The sequence below is a fragment of the Alosa pseudoharengus genome, unplaced genomic scaffold (assembly GCF_046254945.1).
Source record: "Alosa pseudoharengus isolate Yale_2024_CS ecotype anadromous, Long Island Sound unplaced genomic scaffold, YU_APseudo_1.1 YU_APseudo_1.1_scf_11, whole genome shotgun sequence".
Lineage (NCBI taxonomy): Eukaryota > Metazoa > Chordata > Actinopteri > Clupeiformes > Clupeidae > Alosa > Alosa pseudoharengus.
This window is the reverse complement of record NW_027468576.1, coordinates 40,027,622-40,046,469: the sequence shown is the minus strand read 5'-3', so window position 1 is coordinate 40,046,469 and position 18,848 is coordinate 40,027,622. Positions and strand designations below refer to the sequence as shown.

General features: G+C 44.5%; 1 protein-coding gene across 1 annotated transcript; it reads right to left on the bottom strand.

Moving 5' to 3' along the window:
• Positions 1-3,535: 3,535 nt before the first annotated feature.
• Positions 3,536-18,323, bottom strand: slc1a8a (solute carrier family 1 member 8a). Its single transcript, XM_076275526.1, has 11 exons — positions 18,069-18,323; positions 15,820-15,899; positions 15,060-15,275; positions 10,608-10,650; positions 10,041-10,251; positions 8,547-8,646; positions 6,795-7,028; positions 6,109-6,303; positions 4,491-4,625; positions 4,208-4,304; positions 3,536-3,694 (listed from the first exon to the last, which is right to left on the bottom strand). The coding sequence occupies exons 1-11, from the start codon at positions 18,321-18,323 to the stop codon at positions 3,536-3,538; spliced, it is 1,725 nt and encodes a 574-aa protein (XP_076131641.1).
• Positions 18,324-18,848: the final 525 nt, after the last annotated feature.

Here is an 18,848-nt window from a genome sequence, read left to right as displayed (position 1 = left end):
TGCAATTCTCATCCCATCTCGCCCAACCCGCACTTGACCTACAATCAAACCAGCTCTTTTCCCAAACTAGTGTAAGGGTCAACAGCATACTGACCAGCCCTTTTTCCACACTAGTGTAAGGGTCAACAGCATACTGATCTGCTTAGACTTTTATGCAGAAGTTGCTTTGGCCTGCTCACACACACTATTAAAACACACACTTTTGAGGTTAATTCCTGAACAAGTTTGAAATGGAAAATAATTAGGCTACTGTGCAACTATGAGGCTGAATTATGGTGCGTCGCCAGGGATTGGGGTGGATTTAAAGAACATTTGTTATTGGGGTTGTTTGATTCCAAGGAAACGCACCTCATGGACCTATTACCTGCTGTCTTTAACTTGAATGACAGATGTCATTGACGTCCTTGGGTAACTAACCCTTTTCCGGTAAGGACATAAAGCCGAATCCCCATCTAATGAGGATTAGCGCGTGTTGGTTGCACTCCGTCCAGTAAATCCGCGGGTAATAGGCCTAAGAAGGCCACCTGTGTGCACATGGCGGTGGAGCCGGCCATTAACTTTGCTAATTCACGGCCATTAACTTTGTGCTCTGAATGTTTCACATTGGAATTGATGTCACGGAGTGCATGTTAAAGTTGCCATTTATTTAAAAATATAAACAATGTGAATTCAGTCTCATAACAATGAAAACAAAATTCAGAAACAGTTATATAAAAAAAATAGTCATGAAAACAAACAGACCAAAGACAAATGTCAAAGAGTAACATCTTAAGCTGAATGTGTTGGACAGATAAGATGTATGCTGGAAATGTGTGTGTGTGCGTTTAAATCTACCCATGATGCATATTAGATGGCTTTTTCTATTCTTGATGAGGGATGGGGACAATTCGTCTCATTAACTTAGTTGTGTGGTGACAAATCCTATTTTTAGTTTGTCTGCCGGTAAAAATTAAAAATAGGCCTACTTGTTTTTGTGTAGCTGCAGGTATAGTGTTGTCCGCCATGCGCCACATTACCTGTTCCACTCATAACCTCACCTGTTCTAGGTGTCAAATAATTAATTCTATTATGGCAGCTTACTCGCTTTTGATTTCCAAATACATATCTAATGAACGGGTTGTTCTCCCTTCTCTCCTCAAACCTTAAACCATAGCTATGTTGGTCACAAAACAACAGCAGTAGGCTAATCAGTCTGCGGTCATTCAGGAAGGGGGGGGGGGGGGGTCTGCAGGGATGTCTTTGTGTGGAATTGAAGATGAAACCATACGGGGAAGGGAATTTTTCAGGACGAATTTCTTTTGGACACATACGAAGATCAGGACCTCATAGTCATAGTCAGCTGCCATATGGGCTTAGAACTACAGACATTTCCAACAGCCCAGGTAATCTCATGCGCTGAGACAAAACAGCAAAACGTCAGCAAATGATTGAAACTCCAACCAAAATAATTGTATTTGTTTACAAATCCTCATAGGCTACTCAATAGAACTGTCCGTGGTCCTGAATGGAAACAATATCACACTATAGCGACCTAGGAAACATGTAAACAAAGTTGAGGCTAACATCCAGAGTTGAGGCTAACATCAAAAGTGTACTTTAGTACAGAAATAACTTGTTGTCAAGTCTTCAGAGCAGTTCCGTGTCGTGCCAATGTTTGATAATGCAGTGGTGCTGTTTATTTGCAAATTGTCTGTCATAGGGCCCACATTTTCTAGCAGCACTCCCGGTGATGATCCCCATATCTCATAATTTATGAACTCACAATGATATCGAATCACTGACTTGAGGGAAGTCTTAATGCAATGAACTTAATGCAAAGCAGATGTTATTCCAGTATAACCAAATGTAATGTTGCTGTGCTGTTGGATTGGCTGCCTTCTGAGGCCTTCTGCTGGGACTGCACTGTGATGCAGGTAGTGGAGCTTGAGGTGGGACTGCACTGTGATGCAGGTAGTGGAGCTGGAGGTGGTGACCAGGTGATGACCAGGTGATGACCAGGTGAGGAGCTTCTCGCTGCTGCAGCAACAATGCAGGTCTGTTAGAGATTATCCCCAGTGGTCAGAGGCTAAGAGTCGTGCCTGTCATAAGCAGTGAGGTGAACTTCTGACACTGGTGAACTACAGTGAACTCTGTCATAAGCAGTGAGTTGAACTACAGTGAGCTCTGCCTGTCATAAGCAGTTAAACTACAGTGAGCTGTCATAAGCAGTGAGTTAAACTACAGTAAGCTCTAGCTGTCATAAGCAGTTGAACTACAGTGAGCTGTCATAAGCAGTGGGGTGAACTACAGTGAGCTCTGGCTGTCATAAGCAGTTGAACTACAGTGAGCTGTCATAAGCAGTGGGGTGAACTACAGTGAGCTGTCATAAGCAGTGGGGTGAACTACAGTGAGCTCTGCCTGTCGTTGTGTTGAACATGCTAGCCCTGCCCACGCCCGGACTCGAACCCGCGAACAGCAGCACCTCAGATCGAGAGGCGAGCATGCTGACCATCGAGCTAAAAGCCCGGGCTGCTAACGTTCCACACTCACAGCTATGCTAGCTGGCATCCGTTACATATAGGTGGGCGTCTACTCCTGTGAGCATATAGGCGTCCTAAAACTACCGTGAATGGATGATAAGCTGGTGATGTACAGACGTAACAATAACAAAGTCTCAAGAATTGTAGATATTGACACTAAGAGTAGCAGTTTTGGTTGGAATTCCTTGATGTTGATGATGATATGGCCTGAGAGGGATGGTGCACGCCCGCATGCACGCTTTGAGCTGCAAACAGGTGTGGCATGCTGGGGGTGACGTAGCCTAGTGCCCACAGAGATGGAGCTGCGTGCGGGGGGTGACGTAGCCTAGCGCACACAGAGATGGAGCTGCGTGCTGGGGGTGACGTAGCCTAGCGCCCACAGAGATGTACCTGCAAACAGGTGTGGCGTGCTGGGGGTGACGTAGCCTAGCGCACACAGAGATGGAGCTGCGTGCTGGGGGTGACGTAGCCTAGCGCACACAGAGATGGAGCACAGAGCCCAGATATCAAGGGTCAGGCCCTGGCAGTGGGCAACTCCAGACACAACACTTGCAGGCCTGTGCGTAAGCCTTCTGATGAGGGATTGAGGGGACGCAGCGTAATGACGATGTCTTGTGCATCATCACACATTGCTTTATGCGATGTCCGTCAGAGTAAAAATGATCAGGCCTGCAACACAACATATTTACACGTTTTTGGGCCGACACCGATGTACCCAGATCAGTGCATAACCCAGAGGCTCACAACTTTCATAAAAGAAAAAATCTATCGTTCAATAAAAAAAGAGTCTTTTCAGTACTTCAGCCAAGGCACGGAGGAGGGAGAGACTGCAGTGTGTCAGTCGTCTAGGAGACCGCAGCGTGTCTGTTGTCCGGGAGACCACAGCGTGTCAGTCGTCCAGGAGAGAACAGCATGTCAGTCGTCCAGGAGATAGCAGCATGTCAGTTGTCCAGGAGACTTCAGCGTGTCAGTCGTCCAGAGGCCACTGTGCTGCCGGGCAGAGCCCTGGGCTACGCTCAGACTTGGCAGATGTTGTAGTAGACCGTTGGCCTTTCCGTTACGGTATCTCCGAACACCTCGTAGACGCTGTCCTTGCTGGCGAGGAGCGGCACCTCAGTGGCAGGCACGTTCATGTCCTGGAGTTTCTGTGAGCCTGGAGGTTCTCCATTGGCATTCTGCAACAGAGAGAGTTGAACAGAGAGAGTACATGTTAATATGGGGCCTGCAAGCTGCAACAGAGAGAGTACATGTTAATATGGGGCCTGCAAGCTGCAACAGAGGCAGTTGAACAGGAGAGTACATGTTAATATGGGGCCTGCAAGCTGCACGCAACTGAGGTGAACACGTTCCTGTAGCACAACTGATACTGCGAGCTGCTACCGGTATCAAGGAGCTGGGCTTAATACACAGGAAGCGCACATACTGATGAAATGACCTTTTGTAAGCCAATTACAAAAGTGTAAAAGTGTCTGGTAAATGAGGGGCTTCAAAAGTAGAGGTTGCCTCTCCAAACAAACTAGAATAGTGACTAGAATTCCTTCCAATAGCACAAAAGTAAAATCATGTAGGCTATTTTGTTTTCTTAGTCAAGGACCTTGAGTGACAAAGAAGAAGATCTTGCAGTTGCTCCATAAATGCAGAACGTTTCCTCTGATTGTTTTCGCTCTACGCTGTGAAAAATGGCTCACCTCTGCATCTCGTGGGAAGTCTTTTCGACACAAGTGTCCGATAATTCCTGCCGCCAGGGCATCACCCAGCACGTTAATCATCGTTCGAAAGCGATCACTGAAGAGAAGAGAGGAGAAGCACTTTATTAGTTCATTTACTTACTTAAATACCTCATACAATCACATGGGTCTTGTATTATTTACTTGTATTACAAAATAGCTAGATTATAATTATGTATGACATAACTTTCTTGTCCTGTATTTCAAGATTTCATGACATAAAATCTTATGATGCTAAACTTACAGAATCCAGTCAATGGCCACAATAAGGGTGATGTCATCTGGAGGAAGGCCTACTGATGTCAGCACTATCACCATGGTGACAAGGCCAGCCTGGGGGATTCCGGCGGCTCCTATGCTGGCGGCTGTTGCAGTGATGCTGGAGATGACAGGTACGACTTGTTATTAGCACATAACAATAACAATAGCATTGTATCATACCGTGTGATTAGCGCATAACAATAACAATAGCATTGTATCATACCGTATGATTAGCGCATAACAATAACAATAGAATTGTATCATATCATACCGTGTGATTAGCGCATAACAATAGCATCGTATCATACTGTTGCAGTGATGGTGGAGATGACAGGTACGACTTGTGATTAGCGCATAACAATAACAATACCATTGTATCATACCGTGTGATTAGCGCATAACAATAACAATAGCATCGTATCATACCGTGTGATTAGCGTGTAACAATAACAATAGCATCGTATCATACCATGTGATTAGCGCATAACAATAACAATAGCATCGTATCATACCATGTGATTAGCGCATAACAATAACAATAGCATCGTATCATATCCTGTGATTAACGCATAACAATAGCATTGTATCATACCCTGTGATTAGCGCATAACAATAACAATAGCATCGTATCATACCCTGTGATTAGCGCATAACAATAACAATAGCATCGTATCATATCCTGTGATTAGCGCATAACAATAGCATCATATCCTATCGTGTGATTAGCGCATAACAATAACAATAGCATCGTATCATACCATGTGATTAGCGCATAACAATAACAATAGCATCGTATCATATCCTGTGATTAGCGCATAACAATAGCATCATATCCTATCGTGTGATTAGCGCATAACAATAACAATAGCATTGTATCATACCCTGTGATTAGCGCATAACAATAACAATAGCATCGTATCATACTGTGTGATTAGCGCATAACAATAACAATAGCATCGTATCATACCATGTGATTAGCGCATAACAATAACAATAGCATCGTATCATATCCTGTGATTAACGCATAACAATAGCATCGTATCATACCCTATGATTAGCGCATAACAATAACAATAGCATCGTATCATACCCTGTGATTAGCGCATAACAATAACAATAGCATTGTATCATACCCTGTGATTAGCGCATAACAATAACAATAGCATCGTATCATACCGTATGATTAGCGCATAACAATAACAATAGCATCGTATCATACCGTATGATTAGCGCATAACAATAACAATAGCATCGTATCATACCGTTGCAGTGATGCTGGAGATGACACGTACAGCGTGTGATAGCGCATAACAATAGCATTGTATCATAGCAATCATAGCAATAGCAACAGTAGCATTGTATCATACTGTGTCATTAGTGCTTAACAATAACAATAGCATCGTATCATACCACCACCAAGGCATGCAAACTTCTGCAACTTAAACATGATCCATTTGTAAACCTTGAAAATTTTTCAGCGTAAAGAATTAAATGAACAAATCTGCATTATGTTATTTCCAATAAGCGTCCAAATGAGCTGCTGTCTGCACGAGGCAAAATATGCCATCATGATAACGGTCCGTTCTCTGCGCACAATTTACCTGATGGTGACCAACTGTCCGAAGTCGAGCTCATAATCGTTGACCTGCGCGATGAAGATGGCCGCCACAGCCTCGTACAGAGCGGTGCCGTCCATGTTAATGGTGGCGCCCACGGGCAGCACGAAGCGAGCGATCTGACGGTCCACCCCGCAGTTCTCCAGCAAACACTTCATGGTGATGGGGAGCGTCGCCGAACTGTGTTGAGACAGGAGAGGGAAAGGGACAATACTCAGTCACTCATTTGGTCCATAGGATCCACATAGCTAGTTGCCTTAAATAGGATCCACATAGCTAGTTGCCTTAAATAGGATCCACATAGCTAGTTGCCTTAAATAGGATCCACATAGCTAGTTGCCTTAAATAGGATCCACATAGCTAGTTGCCTTAAATAGGATCCACATAGCTAGTTGCCTTAAATATGACTTTGGAACAAACATGAATTTTGTAAAGAAGACTTCTGATGACGAAGCAGTCCCTGCAAAAACATGTAACGTAGTTTCCCTGGCATTGTGTACACAGCACAGTCCTGCACCAGACTTAAACTCACAACCAAGTGGACGTGCTAGCAAGGATTCAGCACATCCCAGTGAGACTGTAGTTCTGGACAACACATTGGACACAGGCATGTACGCGTATCCCGTCTGTCTGTGACCATGGTGACGCCATGAGGATGCTGGGGGTCTGACCTGGAGGAGGTTGCCAGGGCGATGACCATGGCCTGCAGTAGGCCCCGGATGTAGGTGAAGGGGTTCTTCCACGTGAGGATGAAGAAGAAGAACGGCAGCAGGATGAGGCCGTGGACGAAGAGGCCCGCCAGGACCGTGATGCCGTACCAGCCCAGCTTCTTCCCCAGCGACGACGGGTCACTCATGTCCAGGATCTTACCGGCCACCAGGAATATGATGCCGAACGGGAAGTACCTGCGAGGAGAGAAGAGGCTTTAGAGTCTGTTTTGTTCATACATTTATTACATTACATTACATTTGGCTGACGCATTTTTAACCAAAGCGACTAACAACATGGTAACAGTTGTTTAAAAGCAACAGTTTTAAAGCAATTCTCTCAGCAATTTTAGGACAATTTAAAACGGTAAAGTACAAGTGCATCAGTGAGTGCTGTTGCAGCATCCTTTCCCAGCCCTCCTTCTGGGATCTATGGTGCTATATATTTTTAGGTTCCCAAAAGACTGTAAAGATTTAGGGTATTTCATGTTCTTCAATGTACCTGATGCTATAACAGCAGCCTTTTCTAATCCGCCATCTTGGATCTAACGGCAGCCTTTTCTAATCCGCCATCTTGGATCTAACGGCAGCCTTTTCTAATCTTGGATCTATGGTGTCATGTTTACTAGGCAGTATTACGAGCCTTGGACATACAGAAACAGGTCATTGGCCCTAGTACTTTTCGCACTGTGTGCCCATTGCCCAAACGCCTGTATAGGTGTCCAAGAAGATCTCATTCTGCTTTGGGAAGCTCAAGGTGTGTGCCAGCCAGCTTGGCACTGCCATGCTGTGCGTACAGTGGGCACTCTACGCCATGAATCACAACACTCCTGCCAGCCTGGCCTGGGCTCCGCACTGGTCACCATGGCAGCATGTGCAGGTGACGGCAGGTCGCAGGTCAGGGCTAATCCCTGTGCGTCATGTGGTGAGCCGCAAGTAGGCGGCTGTCCCCGAGTCCCAGCAGCAGCAGCGCTCTATCCCCTACGCAGGGTTTGGGTCAGAGGTCAGGGTGTAATGTCAGGCACGCCACAGGCACCCAAGGCTTCAGTGACTCACCCTACAGAGGCTTGATAAGGCAAATCACTGTTTACATTCTCACTGTCTTAATGACCTGCCAGCCAATTAGTTCAGCAGGGACACCAAAATGTGCAGGTAGTTTCACCTGAAAGAAATTCTGGAGCGACTCTACGCGATTCTGGGGTGACTACACGACTCTGGAGCGACTCTACGCAGTTCTGAGGCGACTCTACGCGACTCTGGGGCAACTCCATTTTTATGCCAAGAACAAAATAACATGCAACTTCACCCAACACTACTGCACAAAGACTGGGAGGCATCTAAAGCAGCTTTTTAGTACCACCGCAAAAACACTAAAAAGTTCTATCCACAGAATGATAGAAGGTTCCAAACAGAATGTTCAGGAGAGTTATCAAATCATGCAGGAGGTCTGGATGCCATCCTGTTGTTTAATGCAGGGCATACTAACTCTCTGGCATACAGAACTGTGCAAAGGTTTCAATTTAAAACAGTCCTATAGTTATGATTCTTTCAAAATTTCATTAGATATTGGTTGTCAATATACAAACGTTTAAAAATAAAGACACACTACTGGGGAATAAAATAACTGTAAAGACAAATGTGGAAAACCTGAAACGTTTGCACAGTGCTGTGCATAACCATTGGAAACCTTGGAAAGCAGAAGTAGCAGCCTCTTACCACACAGCTGCATTGATAATCTTCATGACGCATTCATTGATGCACTGGCACACGTTTACGAGTGGTAGCCCTCTCTCTCCCATCTTCCCCAGGAGCAAACCTGAGAGGGGACGGACGAGCAGAGCAGAGCAGTCAGGACCAGAGAGCAGACATCCTACACGTCATCTAGTCATATATCACTTCATCCTACACGTCATCTAGTCATATAGCATTTCATCCTACACGTCATCTAGTCATATAGCATTTCATCCTACAGGTCATCTAGTCATATATTACTTCATCCTACACGTCATCTAGTCATATAGCATTTCATCCTACATGTCATCTAGTCATATAGCACTTCATCCTACACGTCATCTAGTCATATAGCATTTCATCCTACACGTAGTCATATAGCACTTTATCCTACATGTCATCTAGTCATATAGCATTTCATCCTACATGTAGTCATATAGCACTTTATCCTATACATCATCTAGTCATATAGCACTTCATCCTACACGTCATCTAGTCATATAGCATTTCATCCTACACGTAGTCATATAGCACTTCATCCTACACGTCATCTAGTCATATAGCACTTCATCCAACACGTCATCTAGTCATATAGCATTTTATCCTACACGTAGTCAAATAGCACTTTATCCTACATGTCATTTAGTCATATAGCATTTCATCCTACATGTAGTCATATAGCACTTCATCCTATACATCATCTAGTCATATAGCACTTCATCCTACACGTCATCTAGTCATATAGCACTTCATCCTACACGTCATCTAGTCATATAGCACTTCATCCTATACATCATCTAGTCATATAGCACTTCATCGAAGTCCCTTACACACCTCCATTCAAAGCAGTTTAGTGTAAGATCATGAGTGTGTGTACAGGGACAGAGTGTGCTCTCACCCCCCTGTGTTTATCTCTATGACCTTGGTATTGATCCTTTGACCTTGGTGTTTTCAATACCTTCTACTAATAGTTAAAGAACACAACATTATTTATAACAGTTTGAACACTGACCCCACCAATTACTGACCCCACCAATCACTGATTTGATCATCATAAAAGCCATTTTTTTTACTTTTGCCCTTTTTCACAATGATCCTCTCCCTAAGTCCAGCCTGCGTCAGTGGCCACCTTCACATCTAAACAAAGCGTAGTAGCGGGATTATAAGCGTAGTAGCACCTCACCCTGGACCTCTCCGACCAACACACACACACACACACCAAATATGCACTTAATCATCTGAAGCGGGATTATAAGCATAGCCTAGTAGCACTGTACGTATCAAAATAACCCAAATATGCACTTAATCATCTGAAGCAGGATTATAAGCATAGCCTAGTAGCACTGTACGTATCAAAATAACCCAAATATGCACTTAATCATCTGAAGCCATCAATCAGAGGTGGCCCAACTCAAAGCCAAATATGGAATCGTAATCTCAACATCTGTCAGAAGTGGCCCAGGTGCCCGTGCGCCTCACCCATGGTGGCAGAGAAGATGACGATGCCCAGCACGTTCATCTGCTGGCTGCTGCCCGGTTTGGGCTTGTAGAGGATGTCGGGCGGTGGCGTCAGCTCCAGCAGCACACTCTGACCCTTCGGGTTGCTCTCGTCCGGCACGACGTACACTAAGTTGGGCTGGACCGTCGTCTTGACAGTCGACTTTGGCACTGGAATCAGATCGGTCTTATACTGGAAGAGATTCGATGTAAAGGTGTCAAAGTGGTAAGCTACTGTAATGCTTTACAAGGACGGCACATGAAACTGTGTTTCCACTTGTAGAAGGAGGAGGACTTGTAAAATGTGAGAAGAATATGTGTTCAGATGTTTTGTAAAATGTGAGAAGAATATGTGTTCAGTTGAAATGTAAGAAAAATATGTGTTCAGATGTTTTGTAAAATGTGAGAAAAATATGTGTTGAGTGGTCAGAGACATTATTGTGATTGGTTTGTCATGTAACTAAGTTAAGGTACCTACCTAAGGCCTACTAGGGAAGTGGACAGAGGAGGACTACCTTGGATTTTGGGAGGCCATTTTGCATTTCTTACCTGTTGAAATGTCGCCTCTATAAGGTTGGAAGGAATCATGTTCCTGAAGAGGGCAGAAACACGTTTCAGTTACGTCTTAAATGAATGCGGCCCAGCTTATCCACCACAGTCACCAATTAGCTACTAAATTGAGTCTATTTTAGTTATACATATATACAGTTGTGTTTAGAATAATAGCAGTGTGTTTTAAAAATGGAATAAAGCTCAAAATGCTTAGAATAGCTGTTAAATCCATAATAGCAATGCATTGGGAACACTGCACATTCAATTTCAAATCATTCAAATTCGATCATGTTTGTGTTATACCTTTACAGGAAGTGAAGAAAGAGAAATATTAGGCTGTTCAAGAAAATAGCAGTGTTTGCATTTTTCTTTACAAACTCAAACATTTACTGTATAAACTGAAAAATGTCTCAAGATTTTGCTTTACTTTGAATCACTGCACTAATATTTAGTTGCATAACCATTATTTCTGAGAATTGCCTCACATCTGTGTTGCATGGAGTCGACCAACTATTGGCACCTGTGAACAGGTATTCCAGCCAGGACGATTGAACTACATTCTACAATTCCTCTACATTTCTGGGTTTTGCCTCAGAAACAGCATTTTTGATGTCACCCCACAAGTTTTCTATAGGATTGAGGTCTGGAGATCGGGCTGGCCACTCCATAACGTCAATCTTGTTCGTCTGGAACCAAGCCTTTGCTCGCTTACTGGTGTGTTTTGGGTCATTGTCTCGTTGAAACACCCATTTCAAAGGCATTTCCTCTTCTGCATAAGACAATATGACCTCTTCAAATATTTGGATGTATTGAAACTGATCCATGATCTCTGGTGTGCAATTAATAGGTCCAACACCACAGTATGAGAAACATCCCCATAACATGAATTGTGCCGCAAAGTACCACCATGCTTTACTGTCTTCACAGTGTACTTGTACCGTATACCGTGGCTTGAGTACAGTGTGTGTCGTTAGACAGACTGTCTGCGGGCCCCATGCACTGTACTCAAGCCACGGGACACTGTGAAGACAGTAAAGCAGGGTGGTGCACAATTCATGTTATGGGGATGTTTCTCATACTGTGGTGTTGGACCTATTAATCGCACACCAGAGATCATGGATCAGTTTCAATACATCAAAATATTTGAAGAGGTCATGTTGTCTTATGCTCAAGAGAAAATGCAGAGGTCATGTTGTCTTATGCTGAAGAGGAAATGCCTTTGCGTTGCTCTGGTTACGGGTGCACTGACCGGCCGCAGCGTGCCAGAGAGTGGCTTTCCTCTGACCCCGGCTCAGTGCCCAGCCGCGGGCATGTGCCAGCAGACCGGTGGCATTCCTGCCGGCCGCGGGATCCTCAGCACAGATCAGCACCTGCTTGGACTGCACCGCTTACTTCGTTAGCTCACAAATCAGCCCTTTGTGCGGATTACTAAAAATACCCTAATCACTCCTGTGCTTTAATAGGATTGAGTAGGGGGCGGGGGGGGCGCCTACTCTCCTCACTCTGATATGATGCAGCAGGAGAGGATTCCTGGGCTCAGATGCTCAAAAAACAACAACAATCACAACAACCATAACAACACAATCTGTTGTTTTGACTTTGCGCTTTTACTTGAAGATGAGTGGCTACCCCTGGAGATTGGCGGCAGGCCTCGTGTGGCCTGAGAGCGCACCCTGAGGTAGAGCCCAGACTTTGTTTAGGGTTTAGAGAAGGTCCAGAGGGGTATTCCAGAAAGGAGGTTTAACAAACACTGAGATAAAACTTAACCTCTGGATTGTCTGAACCTGTGGCGACTAAACCTGAGCTGTCGGTTCCAAAGCACCGGTTACCAGTTAGTTCAATCAACCCTGTGTGAGATAACCTAGAGTTTTGCGCGTTCACGGCGAACTTATAAAGGCATCATCTATTGAGAGTCGAAACCATGAGTAAAACCGGCGAAACGAAGAGCACCGTATTTTTCAGAGGCGGAGTAGTCGAGAGAACTGTAATAATAAAAAAAACAATACTTAAGCGCCTGCGTCCGAGACCTTGCTTGGCATAGAATAGCCTAACTGACCGTGTAAATGCGTACGTTTAGGATAGCCTATTTAATGTCAAAAGCACAATTAAATAATTCACTGGACATCACGTATTGTATTGACTGCTTTGAATGATGCTTTCTTAAACTAGCCTATCTTGTCACAGATTGAGTGGGCCATAGAATTCTTTGAGAATCCCAAATTTAATTTTCTATTTTAACGCGGGTTCTGCAGCTGTGGGCCAAGTTAAACTTTTGCGCTGCAGTGATGCTGACCTGCCAGTTGATGAAACTAAACTTTAATGATCCTCGTGGGTTTGTGTCCAGGAAAACGAATGAAGTTGCGCAGGAACTGCTTTAGCGCAAGGCAAACTTTACGGACCGACCGACAGCTTGCCGATATGCTCTGCGTCTCCAACACTACAAAAACTCCCAGTCGGAGAGCGTGTGTAGCCTATTAAAAAAATATTTTATCCCAAATGCCATCAGCATTCTTAACCAAACTTAGTGACAACATGCATACCCGGCTGAGCTGTACAGCTATATTTAAACTTATTTATTAATTTTCTATAGGCTATGTTTCCCCTTTTTTGTACTGTACTTGTTTTAATTATATCTTCAATGTGTCTGAGATGTTGTTTGTCCATCTGTCTGGTGAGCCAAAGACGTAGGCTAGCTAGCCTACATTAAATATTTATTTTATTCTATTCTAATCCACCATGCGTAGCCTAATGTAGGGATGGAGAATGATTTTCAAGTAGCCTACGGTATATTTAGGATTCAGCTGAAAAACTCGAGCGCTCTTGAAAAACTCGTTTGGAAAAGAATGGATAGGCTATCATGTGATGTCGTGGTCTTATTGCCCTCTCACGGTGAATTGCACAGATGAATATTACATGATTTTGTGCTTCTTTGTCAACCGGACCTTCGTCAAAATGAAACGCCATTGTGTGACAAGTGTAAAAATAGCGGCCTGGTTGAACATGCACTGAAATAAACCAACATAATTGAACATAACCTGAACAAAACCTACCCCCTACCAGGTTAAGTTCAGAGCCTATGTTACCATAGTTACTTACATAGCCTGATCATTTTTGAGCTTTCTGGAACTGAAATCCCAGGTAAGGGTAACATACCCCTGGGTAACATACCCAGTTAAGCCAGTAAACCTGCTTTCTGGAATACCCCACCTATGTGTTCAGGATCACAACACAGACTCATTTTGAGCACAACTCCATGAGGTGAGGCCCAGGAGGGGAATCCAAATGCAGGCCTCTCATCGCTCCAAACATCGGCAGAGAGGATGGCCTAGTTGCGCCTAGAGAATGTGTGGCTGTGTGTGTGTGTGTGAGTGTGTGTGGCCTAGTTGCGCTAAGACTGCCTCCCAGATTATCTACCAGGATCAAGTGCTACTACTGACCTATAAGTTAACATTAGGTTTCGTCAAAGCACCAGCAAAACACACACACACACACACACACACTCTGACTCAGCGTGCAGTGTTCTATCCCTCAACACATGGACGTCCTTCAGGGAAACGTTCAAGATACACAGAGGAAGGACGGTAAGCCTTCATGACCTTTGAAACCTCGCTCCCTTGTTCGGCTCAAAGAACTACAATATAGTTCATCCGGATTAGCCAGTCACAAATAAAGGCTTTTTTGAATATACCTTCCTCCGTCACCTCTCCTGGAGTGCCTGGATTGCTTTCCTTTTCATGAACTGATCCCATTTTCCAAGAGCACCCGACACGTGGATAAAATCTGCACTTTTACAACCAAGAGCTACCAGCCTCTTTCGCTGAAGAACTTCAACATACGTTGTCTAGAGTACACAGTGTATAGATAGACTAACAGTCCATATAACCATCAATAGAGAAATGACTGCATCCAACAATCAAGCAGTCGCCCCCAACCACTCTGCACTTTTGCCACCGTTCCTCTGCAGGTATATATATACCTCATACCTATACAATTGGCAGGTATGCCACCGTTCCTCTGCAGGTATATACCTCATACTTATACAATTGGCAGGTATGTCACCGTTCCTCTGTAGGTATATACCTCATACCTATACAATTGGCAGGTATGTCACCGTTCCTCTGCAGGTATATACCTCATACCTATACAATTGGCAGGTATGTCACCGTTCCTCTGCAGGTATATACCTCATGCCTATACATTTGGCAGGTATGTCATCGTTCCCCTGTAGGCCTAACTGAGCACACATCAGACGCATTGGTAATTGGCGGTCGGTCGGCCCGGGTCCAATCACGCCGTTGCGAGTCTGTGTCTCATTGGATAAAAGCGTCAGTCAAGTTCAGCTTCCACGCTAACTGTGAGGATGGTCTGAGTAGCCCCGCCCCTAAAGCAGCTGCGCTGCAGCGCAACTCCATGTAGCTGTGTCACTCATGGTAGTCATGGTAACCCTACCTGACGAGGTCCAGCAGTGCGTCGGCCGAGGTCATGACGGGTCCGCCGCCCAGCCGATGGCTCTCCATCTCCGTGCCAGAGCCGGGCTTGATGATGATGACCAGGATGATGCCTACCACCACGGCGATGAAGGTGGTCCACAAGTAGTAGGTCACCGTGAGCACCCCCATCCGACAGCACGCCTTCGACTCCATGGACGACAGCCCGGACATTAAACTACACACGCACAGAGTTTGGGTCAGACACAGAACTTTAAACTACACACGCACAGAGTTTGGGTCAGACACAGAACTTTAAACTACACACGCACAGAGTTTGGGTCAGACACAGAACTTTAAACTACACACGCACAGAGTTTGGGTCAGAGGAACTTATAATGAAATAGTCATTTGATTTGACGATCTGATCTGAATGTACTGTCCATGCCCAGACATCCAATAGACAATGACCCCCCCCCCCCCCCATACACACACACACACAGAGTAAAGCCGCGGAGTATCAGATTATTGTCTCCTAAACTAGTACGGAAACTTAGATGATGTGATTGTGAGTCTGGAGTCTGGAGTGTTCTGTGGAGTTCTGGAGTGTTCTGTGGAGTTCTGGAGTGTTCTGGAGTGTTATGTGGAGTTCTGGAGTGTTCTGGAGTGTTCTGTGGAGTTCTGGAGTGTTCTGGAGTGTTCTGGAGTGTTCTGTGGCAGAAACGGAGGTGCAGTGGGGCTTTGGACAGAGTGTGAGGGGAGCAGCGTGTCGTCATGGTTACCTTGATGTAATCAGTGGGAGAATGAGCATCTTAAGCATTCTCATCAGAAGCTCTCCAGGAAAAGAGAAGTAGATCTTAGCCTGAATGGACCAAACCAGAAACACAGTCAGTCACAACCATCTCAGTCACAGCTAAAGACATGCACACCTCACAGTTTTACCAACAAGTCCCAATCACAGTCTTGCTATTAGTTTATTTATCTATTTTTATTACACATTCACTTGTTTATTTACATGTTTACTATTTTGTCTTAATCCTTCCTGTCTGCTGTGAGTTCTGTCTCTCACTGGTCTGTCTGGTTTTAGAATCCAGAAAAGCACAATATAAACAGAGAGGGTTAAAGCGGAGCTAGTAATCAAGGATCTTTGATATAAATGTAACGTGTTGTTGTTTCCATGACAACGTGTTGTTTCCATATGCCACTTGAAAAGCAAAATATAAATGTAACTTGTTGTTGTTTCCATAACAACAATGTGTTGTTGTCATATGCCATTTAAAAAGCACAATATAAATGTAACATGTTTATGTTGCCATATTTTTTCCCTCCATTTTTTGTCCAGTTCTCCATGTACTAATTTGTACTCTTTATCAGTTTGTTATTGTTAAACACATTGTGTTGCAACTGATCAGAAAAAGCCATATATAGCCATATATAACCATATATAACCATATATAACCATATATAGCCATATATAACCATATATAACCATATATAGCCATATATAGCCATATATAACCATATATAGCCATATATAACCATATATAACCATATATAGCCATATATAACCATATATAATTAAATAATGATTGGTTGATTTATTGATTGATCGCTTGATTTATTGACATCCAATTACTGATGACCATTTACTCGTAGGGTCACAACCTATTTTATACAGTCTACGGCCACAACCCATGAAACAGCCTCATACAGTCCTAAATACAGACTCAATTGCAAAATAAAACCCATAGGCTATGTTTGAAAGTTACTTTGTAATAATTTATTTGCAGATCTTCTATCCAAACGCAAAGGACAGCACATTTGAGGTATACAATTTATTGTTTTCTATATTCCCTTGGAATGAAACACATGACACTTGAAATTAGAAATTTGCTCCACTTTTTACTCATTTTCAATTCTCTCTCAAATCCTCTCGGATTGGAAGGGTGGACAGGACATGGGATCTGAGGGTACTGGGACAGGACCGGTGTGGTTATTGGGAATAGCGGCTGCCCTCCCTCCCTCCCTCCCTCCCTCGCGCATCGTGTGCTTATTAATCTTGGCAGGTGTGGGTCACGCGTGACGCTGTGGCCGCTCTCCCACGAACAGGCGTGTTTCCTCCTGCTCCCTTAGGACGCTGCCGTCTGGGATTAAAGTACCTGAGCACGGATTGACCCTCAATGCTTCCTGGATGACCATATACTCAGAATTCTAACTGAGCTAAACGACTGTAGGCTGCCCTACATCCACACAAACAGAGCCACACTTTCCACACATCTAGATATATTCTAGGGAGAACAGAGATAGAATCTAGAGATCTCTGGCTTTATACACTGGTATATTTACAGACTATTGTTTGCTATATTTTTCATTTATTCTCAAAGGCAATTTGGCAAGGCAATAGGCAATATTTGAAAAGGCAATAATTATCATTATTAAGGAGGAGCACCTGATTTTAATTAGCAGACTGAGCTGCTTTGTCCACACTAGGATAAGTTCTCTGCATATCTGACCACTATCAGTTCACTGTTATCTTTGTAAACACTGTCAAGTTGACAGGCAATTGGTTTGTTCCTGAGATTTGAATCCATTAAGAGCCTTTTGGTTTAGTGCTTTGTCTCCCTCTCTCTGCGCTGCCACACATTAAACAACCAGCTAGCACAACTTAGAGAAGTAGCCCCATCTGTTCAGGATTCCCTTTAATGGATTTGGATCTGAACTGCTCCAAAATGTCGTTTTAAGTCGAATGCGTGCTGCCATAGCATGCAGCAGCAACATGACCAAAGCAGAGGTGTAGCTCAGCACTGAGTAGCATGCAGCAGCAACATGACCATATCATCAGTGTGTCCAAACAGAAGTTCCCAAGAAGTAAGACCATTTGAAATCAGCAGTAACAGCAGTCAGCTGTGAGAACACTGTGTTGATGGAAGTAGAAGTGAGAGCATCTCATCTCCTAACCCACTGTAAGATCCCAGGTCCCCTACTGCTACACACAGTCACTTAGTGACAAGCAGCCAGAGCCCAGACGTACCTGTGAGGAGACAGCCTGTCCTCTCAGCATGAAGCCCAGGACGCAGCCCGTGATCACCGCCATCACCGACAGCGTCAGCAAGCCGTTGCGCCTCAGGTAGTCCCTCAGGTAGCGTTTGACCGACGGGGGTAACACACTTTTGAGGAACCGGTCGAAGGGGCCCAGGGGAGCCTTGGCGGGGCCGGCCGGCGTGAAGGCGGTGGGCTCTGGGCTCTGAGAGTCCTCGCCCTCCGCGGGAATGAGCAGCTCCTCCATGCCCAGTCGCTAGGCTACACAGGCAGGAAGAAATGGCCAGGCCAAGCAGCGCTAACCTTTTCCTTAGCCAGGGATTAAGGCATCGCGGCTTCGTTAGCTCCGGGACTCCGAGACGCTGTGGTCAGAGGGAATTAGGGAGGTTAAGGAGCTTAAGGACATGTAATAAAATCTAACACGTCTCTGTTGTGGCTGGCAGCGTGCCATCGTGGTGGATTGGGCCGAGTTCAGGGGAGCCCTAGCTGGTTTACGGCTCAATATCAGTGCCAAAGTGGACCAATAACATGGCTTAGACAGGCCTGTGTCAAAACTGTTATCGTTTCAATAGACAGTGGGCTGTCTCCAAATTACCCCCATCTGTTTAATCATCTGGACTTGGCCAGGGCCCACACAATGTACACTTGAGGTAAGGAACTTGCATTAGGCTATACATTTCATATACATTTCATACCAAAATGGCACAATACCCATTCATCCTACGTATATCAGATATAAAACATACAGTATATGTCTTCATTAGTATACATG

Coding starts and splice junctions, on each gene's coding strand:
- slc1a8a (XM_076275526.1), bottom strand. CDS start 18,323: ATGGAGGAGCTGCTCATTCCCGCGGAGGGCGAGGACTCTCAGAGCCCA. Junction 6,304..6,794: donor GCCCTGGCAACCTCCTCCAG/GTCAGACCCCCA, acceptor GTCTCAACACAG/TTCGGCGACGCTCCCCATCA. Junction 3,695..4,207: donor ACTTCCCACGAGATGCAGAG/GTGAGCCATTTT, acceptor TCTCTGTTGCAG/AATGCCAATGGAGAACCTCC.